This window comes from Corvus cornix, chromosome 13, assembly GCF_000738735.6.
Source record: "Corvus cornix cornix isolate S_Up_H32 chromosome 13, ASM73873v5, whole genome shotgun sequence".
In the NCBI taxonomy this organism is placed as follows: Eukaryota; Metazoa; Chordata; class Aves; order Passeriformes; family Corvidae; genus Corvus; species Corvus cornix.
This window is the reverse complement of record NC_046343.1, coordinates 677,167-690,691: the sequence shown is the minus strand read 5'-3', so window position 1 is coordinate 690,691 and position 13,525 is coordinate 677,167. Positions and strand designations below refer to the sequence as shown.

At 58.2% G+C, this 13,525-nt stretch overlaps 1 protein-coding gene across 5 annotated transcripts in view; it reads left to right on the top strand.

Moving 5' to 3' along the window:
- Positions 1 to 11,241: 11,241 nt before the first annotated feature.
- Positions 11,242 to 13,525, top strand: part of TCERG1 (transcription elongation regulator 1) — a 30,623-nt gene continuing 28,339 nt past the window's right edge. For all 5 annotated transcript variants that reach the window (XM_039559808.1, XM_039559807.1, XM_039559805.1 and 2 more), the window contains exons 1-2: positions 11,242 to 11,321; positions 12,215 to 12,440. In XM_039559808.1, the coding sequence (XP_039415742.1) occupies positions 11,251 to 11,321; positions 12,215 to 12,440 (297 nt within the window). In that variant the 5' untranslated portion in view covers positions 11,242 to 11,250. The remainder of the gene's footprint in view (positions 11,322 to 12,214; positions 12,441 to 13,525) is intronic.

Here is a 13,525-nt window from a genome sequence, read left to right as displayed (position 1 = left end):
GGCCCGCGCCCCAATAAAGTTTTATTTTTCAACCCGCCGGGACGTGTCGTTCCTCGCCGCGCCGCAGCGCCGACGGGAATACCCGAAATAACCTGCGAGAGCAATCGCACTCTCAACAAACGCCCCTCAGCGGGGCGAGGCCCCGGGACACGGGACCGGGCTTCGCCCCGCCGGGCCCCGCGCTGCCACCGGCCCCGGGGAAACGGAAGCATCCCCCCACCAAAACCGATGCCAGGTTCGTTTCTGAAGCTGTTCAGGAGGGGGAAAGGGCTTTTATTTGCGATTCCCAGAAGCACCTTAACGATTAAAGATTAATGTTCGAAGCGTGAGCCTCCTCTGAATATTCCACTTCAGCGTTTCAATGAGTGACAAACATCGAACTTGAGAACCGGGTCCCACCCTCCTCCCCCATTAGGAAACGATTTCATGAATCCACCTTTTCCTCGCGGGCCCCCGGTAACGCATCCTCACACCGCGTTTTTCCAACCATCCTCAATGATTTTTCCCCAATCAAATGTCCTTTAATAATAAATGCCCTTAGGTCATTACATTATATTGTGAGCTTTGAAAATTTAGAGTAAGGGAGATGCAATATTAATCGCCTTCTGCACTATAAATAAGGCAACTCCGACGGCATCTTCCCCTGCAGCTGCTGTCTGCCGCTCGGCCCCGGAGCCACCGGCCGCGGACTCCGGGCCCGTGTTTTTACAGGTGTGTTTTTTATCTCTTCCCTCGTCCCCGTGTGTGTCTGGGAGCTGCCCCCGCCGCGCCCCCGGGCTGAGGACTGGCCCCGCGGCCGTCGGAGCGCCGGGCGAGCAGGTACGGCCGCGCTGGGCCGGGGGCCGGCGGCGGGAGCGGGCGCGGGGCCGGAAGCATTTCCCGGCACGGGAATAGAGATCCAGCCCAGATCCCAGGCGGTGCCACTGCCGCGGGGCACCGCAGGCTTACGTCTTCTGTGTTCCAGCGTCCAGCAGAAATAACCGCTACCGCTGCTCCCGGGCGGGATTAGTGTCCTCCCCGATTTGTGTTAAATCCAGTCTGCGCCTCGCCGAGCCCCCGCTCCTACCAGGCGGTGCAGAACACCCTCACAGCTCCATGGCCAACACCTCTGTCCCTGTTCACCTCTAGAAGCAAAATCGGACAGGGCTTGTTCCTACAATGGCAAAGGAATCACCGCGGTTTTACTTGTGGCTGTTCTGGTGTCCCCTAGCTTTGTGGATTTGTGACGTTTCCGTGTCTGTCCCTTTTGCACAGCTACGGAGAGTGCCTTAAAGATGTAAAACAAATCCTAAACGAAGTTTCCCAAACCCGCAGCTACTGTCCCAGAAAGCAGCTCCTGTGAGCTCCTCCTCACCTCCAACACGTTCACCAGGGAAACCTGAAGCCCCTTGACCTTTTAGCTCACCCTCCCGGCTCCTTTTCTCCCGGCAGTGCTCTGGAGAGGGGGCTCTGCCCAGACTTCAGTCTGCAAATCCAGGATCTATTTTCACTCTGCGTGTGCAGGTTCACGCCTTGCTGTGCCCAGACAGGATATGATCGCTTCATTTGAGATTTACTTTGGAGGTCAGGTACGTGTCGGTTGGTCATCACTGGTGCCTTAGTCTGTCCCTGCGTTTGGCTCCCAAAGCTCTGGTGCTCTGGGGTAAACCCACTGTGACACAGGATACTCATCTAGTCTTCCTGGAGCTGGGGATGAACTTCTTTCGGCCTCAGTGGGAATAGTTCAGAACCGGTATTTAACGCTGAAGAGGCACAAAGAAGCTGCCCACGTTTTCCCCCTAGAATGGCGAGTAGCGCCCCGGAGCCAGTAAGCATCGCCAACAGGAGATGGGAGGCAGGAGGGAGCCAGTGCTTGGAATTCCGGGTTTGTGAGAAGCTGACACCACATCACAGCCCACCCCCCCCCGCCCCCCAGCCCCCTCCTGCCTCATCGGTCTCTCCAGGTGCCTGGGGATCAGAACTCCCAATTTTATTGGAGGGTTGGGCCTCCTTGTCCTGGGCGGTAGGACTGTGTCCCACCCTGCGACACTTGATTCTTCAAAATACACCCCATGGACAAACCCATCTCCCACAGGTAAAATGAAAAATGCAGGTGAAATTCGCTGAGAAAGGGAATTCCCTTTTAGTGACAGCCCAGACAAAAGGGAAAGGGAAACCTGCTGAAATAGGAAATCCCCAGTACGTGTGTGAGAGGCTCAACAGGCAAACCTCTGTCTATGGTTTCTGAACCAATAACAATTGATTTTTTTTTTTTTTCCCATTCCATGCTTGTTCCTTAATATCCTGCTCTCTGTCTCCTGGGACCTGTGCACAGGAGATGAAAGCACAGAAAACCAAACAAGCCAATTGCACTGCTCACTCAATCGATTTTTACACAAAATTTGCCTTCATGCACAAAGGATGGAAAAATGATCCCATTAATAATGAATAACAAAAACAAATGCAGGGAGGAAATCGATAGCAGCACATCTGATAACACAAGGGGGGCTGGAGGGAGCTCCTAGATGTACAAAAGCATGTGTGAGGAGGAGGGGAGAGAGAGGAGAGAGGGCTCAGGGGCTTGAGGGGTTCGTGAGCAAGGCAGCAGGTGCTGTGGTGCAGGTGGGAATGGCTGATGGCCTGGCAGGCCCGTGTGTGTGTGTGTGCATGTCCCATCAGGGCACGGTCCAGCCACCTGTGTCCTGTGGGAGTGGTAGGACCTGCTGAGGGTCCCGGCTTGATGTAGAGCCAAGCCCATGTTCATGATGGCACCAGAAGGTCCAAGAAGTAGCCACTGGCAAGGAGAGAATGAGCTGGAACTGGAGGCATGCTGCTTTCCCAGAGAAAACTGGTTTTCAGCTGCAAAATTCCAAACTTCCAGTTCCTTTTGCCTCCATGCCATCTGCCCTCAGTGTTTCCCTTCTCCTGAGTTTTCAAAGGCATTTGTCCTCCCAAGGAGACACATTTAGTTTGAGATGAAAAATGTTCCTTAGGACAGTGGTTTCTGCTGCTGCCCAGGCTTTGCTCCAGGCCCTGGGCTGGCAGCTCTGGTCCCCAGGGCTAGAGCGAGGACTGGTGTCTGCACTGGGGAGAGCTGCGCCTCTGGGATGAGAGACCGCCAGGGTGCTGGGGCCAGAGGACTGGGAGCCCCAGCACCCAACACCCAGCCCAGACCAACGCAGCCCAGCTCAGTGAGGAGCAGAGGCCAGAGCCAGTCCAGGGGAACCCTGAGAAGGGATCCCAAGGAGCCCAATACTCAGCCCAGCACAGAGGCTGGGCTGTACCCTCCATCACCCACCAGCTCACCAGGAGCAGCCTGAAGGTGCCAAAAGCACGTGGCCATGGGCTTCAAGTGGGCATCCACAGCCAAATGCTCTGTGGAGACCCATCGAGACAGGGGAAGTCCCGCTTTGTGCTGGTACAAAACAGAAGGAACTCGCTCCAGCTGTACAGCTTTGAGTTATTTTCAGAACAGTGTTTTAAAGCAATTAAGCAAATTTTGTCTTTAGTGGCACTCATGCTTTGCAGTTTGCCTGGAAATGTTAGGTACAAACTTATTTCATCATCAAGATGCTTTAGACTTTTTTTCTTTAAGCAAATTTAGAACAGTGTATGGAAAAATATGTCACTGCATTTGCAGTAGAGTTTTATATGGAGGAGAAAAACAATGCGCAGAGGAAAATGAAATGCTCTCTGTCCAAAGAGAATTAAGAATGCACACAATAATAATGCTACACAAATCTAGATCAGCTGCTGTCAAATAGTACTGACACGTGGTAAACATCTTCAACCTGCTGGCTGGAAATGATGGTCCCAAATGCTTAGTACAGAGCAGAGATGGTGCCAGAACTACTGGGACCCCTCAGCCCCCCATGGACAGCCCAGTCTGTGGGTGCTCAGGGTCGTTTCAGTGCCTGACCATGGTTTTCACTGCCCATGGATCAGGAAGGGCAATGCTGGAGTCACCCTTGGAGGTGGGGCAGTCCAGGGGTGAGGGGGGCAACCCACGGGAGAGGCAGGGGAAGCTCTGCCAGCTGGGCAGCATCCAGCACTGTGCTGGTCCCAGGACCAGCCCACTGGCACCGCCTGTTCCCAGCAGCATTGCCCGACCCCAGTGTGGGTCATTATTAGTAAGTGTTGGAGAAGTGTGATCTCTGTCCATTTACACACTGTCAACAGACGAGCTGGGAGAGGAACCAAGGCATCGTCTTCCATCAGAGCTCAGCATTCAGAGCTCAGCGAGGGAAGTGAATAACTCAGTCCCTGTTTAGAGCAGAGAGGTTTTTGCTTTCAGTGGAATCATCTTGGTGCAATTCCCCATATCCTTGTGCTTGGAGTGGATGCTCCCACCAGGCAGGTGAGCTGAACTTCTCATTCCAGGGACAAAAGGAGGAGGGAGCAGGTGGGGAGGTGAATCACATCACCAGCATTTACTTGCTTTTAAACTTGCATGAGTGTGGAGCTAAAGTGGAGAGAGGTGGACGGCAGGGGGACAGGCAGGGAAACTTTGGTTTTCCTCCTCCAGAGGCTGGTGTATCTAACACACATGCATTGGCTTACCAGGGCCCTTGGTCATCCCAGAAAAGCCTGACACTGGATCCCGAGGCCCTGGGGATGTCACTGGGGGCAGGGACTGTGGCATGGGGGACAAATCCTCCCCCAGGTGCCCACCTGGCAGGGCCAAGGGCTGCTGCAGAGAGATGCACCCTGCAGGCTCCACCAAGAGCCACAGCTCTGCACGGAGCACACCCAAATACTGCAATCCACACCACAAAAGCACATACAGGGGTTCAGAGGATAAACCCACCAAAAATCAGGACATTATCTGGGGAGAGGAATTACATTTTCAAGAATTCTGTGTGATGCAGAGCTAAGGAAGGTTCAGCTGGGCATCCTGTGCTTGCCCCTCATTTGCCAGAGCCTCGAGTATTGTGTGCAGCATCTCCACAGCTCCTCACAGCCCCCCACAACCCCCTCGGCTTCCTGCAGACCCCCATGACCCCGCACCTGACAGTCTCTGCCAGCAGGAACAAAACACACCAAGGATCTGGAGACATGGTTAAAGTTTGATACCTTGGTTGCCTCAGAATACATCTGTTTTTCCCCAAATGCCAAAACAGATTAGTCTGCAGCTGCCACCACATCATGGCCTGAGCGAGGATCTCTGTGAGGAAAACCAGCACAGGTCAAGGATCCTCCTTCAGGTTCCACAGTGAGAACACGTAACAGCCTCTGGAAAACATCTGAACCCCTGTTCATTCCTTGGTTGGTTTTACACCCTGTGATTCCCTGGCTGATACCTGGCGGCTCTGGGCACTCACAGGAGGATGGGAGATGCAGGCACCTTCTGGTGGAACAGAGGAGTGAGCTGTGGGTCTCCTCGGATAGGACAGGGCAGGATGGTTAGGGATGGGGATTCTGAGCTGGCAACAAAGGTGGATCTCTTGGCTGGAAAAGGATTACTATTCTGAAGCAGTTGCAGATGGGATGGAGCTTGAGAGGGAGCTGGGGCTGGCTCCAAGGGAGCACCAGCGGGATGGTTTGGCCAAGTTCTGATGCTGCCAACAGGCTGAAATTCCTCAAAACCCAAAATAACTCTCATCTAGAGACATAAGGAAATGTTGAGGAAAAGCTTTAATGATCCTTTAAATGCTGGACTTTTCAAAGAGAGATTTTGTGCTTTTTCTTGGTAGTTTCTTTAGCAGGGGTCAGGGGAGGAGCAGTGAAGGAACCTGAAATATTTTGGATAGAGCAAATGTTTTCCTTGTCAGAGACACTGGGGTGGGAAAAGTTGTTTGCTTCCTTCTTTAATGAGGAAACCTGAAATATTGTAAATTTGGGGTCAGCCCAGGCAAAAGCCGCTGGAGGAGTGGAGCGGCAGCAACGCATGCAGCCCTGTCCCCTGCCAACGGGGCATGTGAGCCAGTCATGTAGTATTAGTGGCTCCATGTTGCAGTCAGGTTGGACGCCACGTGCAGGCACATTAACATGGAAAACACATTAGCCCCCGCCAAGGAAACCTGAGCAAATTGGCCATGAGATGAGGCGTCCTGGGATTTCACACTGATGCCATTCCTGAGACAGGACAGCACAGCAGAGCTGAGGCCTGAGGAGTGGGTTGGCTCCGGTTCACCACAGTCCCAGGCAGCCAAAGGAGCGCCGGATTGGGACAGCCCTCTGGAATCGCACGGATCCGTCGCCTGCCGTAGCCCCCTCCCCCGTGCCAGGGCCCCTGGGCCACTGCGACCCTCCCGTACTGCTGCGGAAACGGGAGAGCACGTCTGCTCCGTGCCTCAGAGCCAGCTTCTGTCCTAAAACCTCATGAAATATTAACCCCAGAGCCGGAGCATTCCTGGTCTCCCAGGGAAAGACGCACATTTGCAATGCTCCGAGGATGATCTCCCTTCCCTGACGCCCTGTCACGCGCACTTGCACAAGGCCAGCACGCAGCCCCCAGCCGCGTCCCCCGCGGGGAAGGGACACGGAGCCTGGCGGGCTGTCCCCTCAGCTGACCCTGCCGCGATGCCCGACGGCCGCCCCGACCCTGCTCCTGGGGCAACGCCGGTGCGGGGCTCCATGAGGCGCCTCTGGGGGCCCGGTCAGCCTCCTGTGCCAGACCTTGTGCGCTCTGCGGAAGGGAGCAGAGGCAGCCCGGAGGAGAAGCCCGCGGCAGTGCGGGCTGGAGGAGGGACTCGGGGATACAGAAGTCGTGGTCAGGAGCAGGAGAAGAGCCTCGCATGAGAAGAGAAATGAACACGGCATCTCCAAGCCCGTGGGAAGCCCCCGCCTGCTCCGGCCAGGAGCCCCAGTCTGCGCCCCAACCGCGGGACCGAGCGCTCGGCTCCGCCGTGGGACCCGGCTCTGAGCCCCGGATAGCAGCCCGTTCCCGGGCACCCCCTCACGGCAGCCCGTCCCAGAGCACCGCCGCTCGGCAGCCCGTCCCTGGGCACCCCCTCACGGCAGCCCGTCCCTGGGAACCCCCTCATGTCAGCCCGTCCCAGAGCACCCCCTCATGGAAGCCCGTCCCTGGGTACCCCTCATGGAAGCCCGTCCCTGGGCACCCCCTCACGGCAGCCCGTCCCTGGGTACCCCTCATGGAAGCCCGTCCCTGGGTACCCCTCATGGCAGCCCGTCCCTGGGCACCCCCTCATGGCAGCCCGTCCCCGGGCACCCCTTACGGCAGCCCGTCCCTGGACACCGCCGCTCATGGCAGCCCGTCCCCGGGCACCCCTCACGGCAGCCCGTCCCCGGGCACCGCCGCTCATGGCAGCCCGTCCCCGGGCACCCCTCACGGCAGCCCGTCCCCGGGCACCGCCGCTCATGGCAGCCCGTCCCCGGGCCGGCGCGGCCGCGGCAGCGGCGCGGAGAAAACGGGAGAGCGGCAGCACCTAGGCACATCAATAATTCATAAAATGCTAGCAGCAATAGAGGGAGAGAGGGACCGGGAGCAGAACAGAATATCACACAGCTTTTTAGTGGTCTTTTTCTATTAGTGTCAGCTCTGTGGCTGGTTTCAGACAGGAGAACTTTCCCTGGATGCTCCCAGAATTTCAGGGTGGGGCCGAGCACCCTCCTGGGCAGGGCCTGCTCTTAGCTCTGCGGTGGCTGATGCAGTCACAGGACTCTGATGCTTTCAGAAGGACTCGCAGGGCCAGTGGCACTGTCCCTCCTGGACAAGGAGCTGCAAGAGGTAACATGCTGCAGGCGTCCAGGCTAGGCTCGACTCTGCTGGGCTCTTTCCAGCCATCACCTCTGAGCTCGTCTGGGCAAACCCCTGCTTTGGCTGACTCAGGGCACCTTCCAGACCTCCCACCCATCTTCTGCTCTTACTCTGGCTGAGCCTGCACCCCTTTTCCCCGTGTAGGAGGGAATCTGCAGGCTCCATATGTACAGAAAAAAACCTAGATGTTTTCATGTAAATACAGGGAAAGCCTTGGACCAGACTGGGGAGCTCTGTGCCTGGAGCCTGCGTGCACCACACCATGCCGTGCTGTGCCGTGCTGACAGACAGGGAGGTGCCCTGCTAAATTTCAATAATGCCCAGACCCACTTGCTCCCCACAACTCCCAGATGAATCCTCACGTGGCCTCAGAATGGGCCAGCCCAGCTCCAAGGCCAAGCAGGGGCACAGCTCCCATGGTCCCCAAGGGCCCCATGGCTGGAGGGGATGGGGGATGAGCCCCATGGCTTCACCCCCAAGTTCAGCAGTGAACTGTGAGGCCGAGGGGGACTGGGAAGGAGGAGGCACCTCAGTGACAGCAGGAGCCTCCCCCCGCTGCTGCCCTCCAGCACGGGATCTGGGGGTCTCGCCGGCAGATGTTGGCACCGCAACAGCCCAGAGGCCCTGCAGACAGCCCAGGGCAAAATTTTTAATTTGTCATCACACTTCAACATGACATCTGAAAAAAATTTTAAAAGAATGGCAAGATGTCGGCATCTCCAAGATGGCACAACCCCACAGCTGCTGCACCTCCATGACAGAGGCCAATCCCAGCAGTGTGAGACCACAGCAGCTCAAGGGCTGCCACACTACACCAGAGGGAACCTTCATGCTGAAACCAGCTTATGGCACAGAGCTGCAACGAGGATGAAGAAGGCAAGTCACCTTGGACCAAGAAAATGCAAGAACATGGGCAGGTTTGAGAGGGAGCATCCACACCGTGGGGTTTCAGGACTCCTTCCCATATGCCTGGCAGAGAAGTCAGATCATGTCACAAACAGCCTTTTAAAAACTACAGAAATCCAAATATTTGAAAAGGTTCACCAGTTTAAAACATCCCTGGAAATGCTTTCTGGAGCAACAGCAGCAGCAGTGGCAGCAGCGCAGCAGCTCTGTGCTGGTATCTGGCACAGCATAGCCAGCAGCTTTCCAGCCAGGGAACAATGGGTCTAGGGAGGATTGGCAGGAGAGACAGGGGAACCAGGGCTGCAGTGGGGGTCCCAGCTGCAACTTCTCTGGAAAACTGCCTGGATACCCAGTGTACCCACAGCCATTCCATTTGCAGAACTCCATCAGCAGTTCCAGTAGCTCTGCAGTAAGTGGGGGTTTGGGATTCCCCCAGAGAGATTTTCCCTGCCTCCAGTGCTTGCCACAGCCCCGTTCCCCAAGGAGCATGGCCAGTGATAACCTCCCAGCTCTGGGAGCAGTGCCAAAGCTCCCTGAGGGGATGAACGAGCCTGCCAGTTGGTCCCCTCGTACCTACACCCCCGGAGTCCACTGGTAGTTAGGGAGGGTGTCCAGGCAAACAGTGAATTGAGCCATTGGAATTCCGGGTTTTAATGAAATCCAGGGAAGTGCATATCAATCACAGTAAATTGTACTGTTGCCAAGAGCCACGTCCTGCAGCACAGGGAGCTGCCAGCAGATTCGTCAAAATGATTCGTGTTTTGCAGCTCACCATTAACTGCTCCTGGAGGAGCTGCAGTCTGAGAATTCCTGACTGGAATATTTTGAGAAAACAAAGGTGAGCGGGGCTGGGGTACAGCAGCCGCACCAGTCCCCCCGAACTTGGGAGAGGGCCCTGCAGCTGCTCCCTCCTGCTAGCTTGACATCAATAAAACATGGAGACAACCCTGGAACAGGGAGATAACAAGAGGATGAAAGAGGCATGGAAGACAGGTAGCCCCACTGTGTATGGAGGATTTGAGACATCGTGGGCAAAACCTGTTTTAATCTCTGCCATCAGAAGTGCTGATGGGAGGATGCGGTCGGGACACGGCGGGAGAGACACTCGACTCCATCTCCTCTCCCCTGGCAGAGCGGAGCAGGCACTGTGCCCCTCACCCTGCGGGCAGAGCCAGGCAGAGATCTCCCTCCCGCGGACCACAGAGGGCCCCGACTCCCTGAGCTGCTGTCACCCTGGACATGGAGCAGGACACGCTGGGATGGAGCAGGACACACAGGCTCCCGGGGAGCCCCAGCACCCGCTGACCTGTCCCAAATCCTCACAGTGGCAGCAACTTCAAGCAAAACACATGAATAAAGACCGCCGAGCAGCGAACTCAAAGTGTGTAAGAGTCTTTGTGGCTCAGCACTGCCCAAAGGCCCCCTAGCAATTCCTTATTTTCATTATTTAAGAAAGACACATCTTTTTATTGAGAGGAGAGGAATGGGAAATGTGGGACCACAAAACCAGTTAAGAGACGGAAAGGCCCGACGGTTCAACAAGGCTCTGGCGTCCTCCTGCCACATGACTGTGTCCCGGGAACACGTCCCGGGGGAGGGACCTGCTCTCTGCCACTCGGATGTTCCTTCGCAACGAGCGCTGCAGCTGCCGGCAGCTGCCCAGCAGTGTTTGATGCCCCATCCCATTCCAAACGCAACGCCGTTCCCAGAGCTCAGCTCGCGGTCTAGGCAGTGGGTCACCGCAGGGTTCATCCGTAAATCCGGAGGTTTCCCAGTGCCAGTGCCGAGCCGGGGCTCCGCGGCCCCCGGAGGAGGAGCGGCTCCCCCGCTGTCCCCGGAGGAGGAGCGGGCTCCCCCGCTGTCCCCGGAGGAGGAGCGGGCTCCCCCGCTATCCCCCGGAGGAGGGGCTGCTCCGCGGCTCCCCCGCTATCCCCCGGAGGAGGGGCGGCTCCGCGGCTCCCCCGCTGTCCCCGGAGGAGGAGCGGGCTCCCCCGCTGTCTCCGGAGGAGGGGCGCCTCCCCCGCTATCCCCGGAGGAGGACCGGCTGCCCCGCTGTCCCCCGGAGGAGGGGCGGCTCCGCGGCTCCCCCGCTGTCCCCGGAGGAGGACCGGCTGCCCCGCTGTCCCCCGAGGAGGGGCGGCTCCGCGGCTCCCCCGCTGTCCCCGGAGGAGGGGCGGCTCCCCCTCGCCCAGAACGGCTTCCCCCTCACCCCGCGGCGCCCCCCAGCGCCCGCCCGGCTCCCCGCGCCGGGATCGTTCATTGGCTCCGTGCTCCCGTGACGTCACGGGGCGCGACATTCCCCATTTGGTTTCGGGGGGGCGTGCCCCACCGGCTGCAGGCGGTGATTGGCGCACGTGGTTCCGACCGCTGATTGGATGCTGCTCCTCCTCTTCCCTCCACGGCGTGAAGTCACTTCCAGTTCTCTCTCCGGGTCGCGCCTCACGTGACCCCAGGCGCGAGCGGCGCGGGCCGCCCGCGCGCAGCCAATCGCGGCGCGCCCGGCTCCCCCCATTCAAAGCCGGCGGGCGCGGCAGCCAATGGCGGGGCGGGCTCGGCTCTGCTCGCGCTGACGGGCGTGCGCGGCGGCCAATGGGACGCGGCGGGGCCCGCGCGGGGCGGGGCGGGTGCGCGCGGCGGTGGCGGCCATGGCGGAGCGGGGCGGCGGCGGCGGCGACGGGGAGGCGGCGGCGGGAGAGCGCTTCGGCACCGACCTCCGGTACGGCGGGCCGGAGCTGAGCTGGAGCTGTTCTGCCGAGCGAGCTGGGGCGGGGGCGGGGCGGGTGGGGCAGGGGCGGGTGGGCCGGCCGGCCGGAGCTCTCCCGCCTCCATTTCCCGGCCCCGCGTGCGGCGGGATGGGCCCTGTTCCCGCTCACCGGGCCGGGGCCGCTCCCGGGCGTGGGACCAGGTGCCGGGGCGTCCCCTCGGAGTCCGGATAGACCGTGTCTGTTGCCGCTCACCGTCTCATAACCTTCGATTTTTTCGAGTGTGAGTCGTCATGCGACCACTGTGTTGCACTGCACTCAGCGGTGGGTAAAACTGTCCCCCCAGAGCCGCAGAGGAGCTTTTGCTGGTCCCGAAGGCTAAGTTTTCTTCTGTCTCCCCGTTCCCGAGATCCCCGTGCGGAAGGCCGGGTGGCTCAGCGCGGGGATAGCGGTGGTCGGGGCCAGGCCCTGGTCCCACCTGCGAGGGACGCGGGAGCTCCTGGCAGTGTCTGGTGCTGCCGAACCGACACCACCGAACCGCGCACGAGCGGCTGGAGAGGCTCTGGACGGACCTGCAGGCAGGAGTCAGAGCACCAGGTCACGTTCAGGGAGCTTTAGCAGATAAAGGAGGATGCACTTCCCAATGGCTGCGTACCCCATCCCAGCTCTGGTTATCCATTTTCATGAGTACAGATTCACAGTTGAGAGCTAACAACCTTGAACTGTGAAGTACAACAAGCTCTTGAAGTAGTTGCACACTTGAGTTTACCCACTCAAACGTGACATGTTTTGTACACCCTGTTGGTGTTTATTGGGTTTTTCCCTGTTCCTTGTAACAACTGATTTTCCTACATCACAGCAGCGCATGGCAGTGACCCGTGTTCCCTGTGTCCCTCTGTCTCCCCAGGATGGCTCAGCAGCAGGCGCTGCGGTTCCGCGGCCCCGCGCCCCCCCCCAGCGCGGTGCTGCGGGGCCCCCCGCCCCTCCTGCGGCCGCCCCCGCCCTTCGGGATGATGCGGGGCCCTCCTCCGCCCCCCCGACCCCCCTTCGGCCGACCCCCCTTTGACCCCAGCATGCCCCCGATGCCGCCGCCGGGGGGGATCCCCCCGCCCATGGGGCCTCCACACCTACAGGTAAGGAACGGGAATTCTCCTGGGTTAAGTGGGATTTAGGGATTTTTCGTTTGCTTTCACACGTGGAAGTGTCCAGTTCTGGGCCCCTCAATTCAGGAAGGACATGGAGGTGCTGGAGCATGTCCAGAGAAGGGCATGGTGAAGAGTTTGGAGCACAAGTCTGATGAGAGCAGCTGAGGGATCTAGGGGTGCTCAGCCTGGTCAAAAGGAGGCTTAGGGTGGTGCTGGAGTCCCCATCCCTGGAGGCATCCAGGGGACGACTGGACGCGGCACTCAGTGCTCTGTGCTGGGCGACAAGGTGAGGATTGGGCACAGGTTGGACTCGATGGTCTGGGAGGTCTCTTCCAATGTAATTGATTTTGTGAAAATAGTATGAGAATGGACATTGAAATGGGTGAAGGAAACAGCAGGGCAAGATGAGAACACAGGGCTCAGGTGTGGTGTTGTATACCACTGCATACCTGTGGTATGCAAATACAGCTTCTGCTCAGCTCCTCGAGGCACTGCTAAATTGATGGAAGGTTTAAGGTCTTTTGTCTGCTTTTCAGAGGCCTGAACAGTTTGCAAGGGACAACACCTTTGTGAATGAGAAATGGATTGTTTTGATTGCCTTGTGCTGTTATTTAATTGCTTTGTAGGATGTATTCTCATCAGGGCAGTGTAAGTGCAGTATGGGCTGTGGGCAGGCTGAGGAGCTGAATGGTACCACGTGCTGTAAATAATGGATTAAATCCACTGTTGTAATTATAGTTTGAAGAACCAACCTTTACTTTGGATCCCAGGCCTGGCTGTAGGCATCTCCCTGGTTTCTGTGTTTGATTTACATCCGGAGTGTGCTGCTGCTCCCAGCTGTCACACAGGGCTGGTTTGTTGTGCCGGGCCGTGAGCTCTGCAGCTCCTCACCAGCACCAGCCATGGCTGGGTGTCTCAGGCCGTGCTGGCACTGTGCTCTGCTCCACACTGAGGGCTGGGCTTCACTCCCTGCCCTGTGCCCAGTGCGAGGGCAAATGTGATGGTGAAGGGCCTGTGGTCAGAATGGGGGAAGCTGTGTTCAGAGCGGGGCTCAGGATGTGCTAGGACCCTGG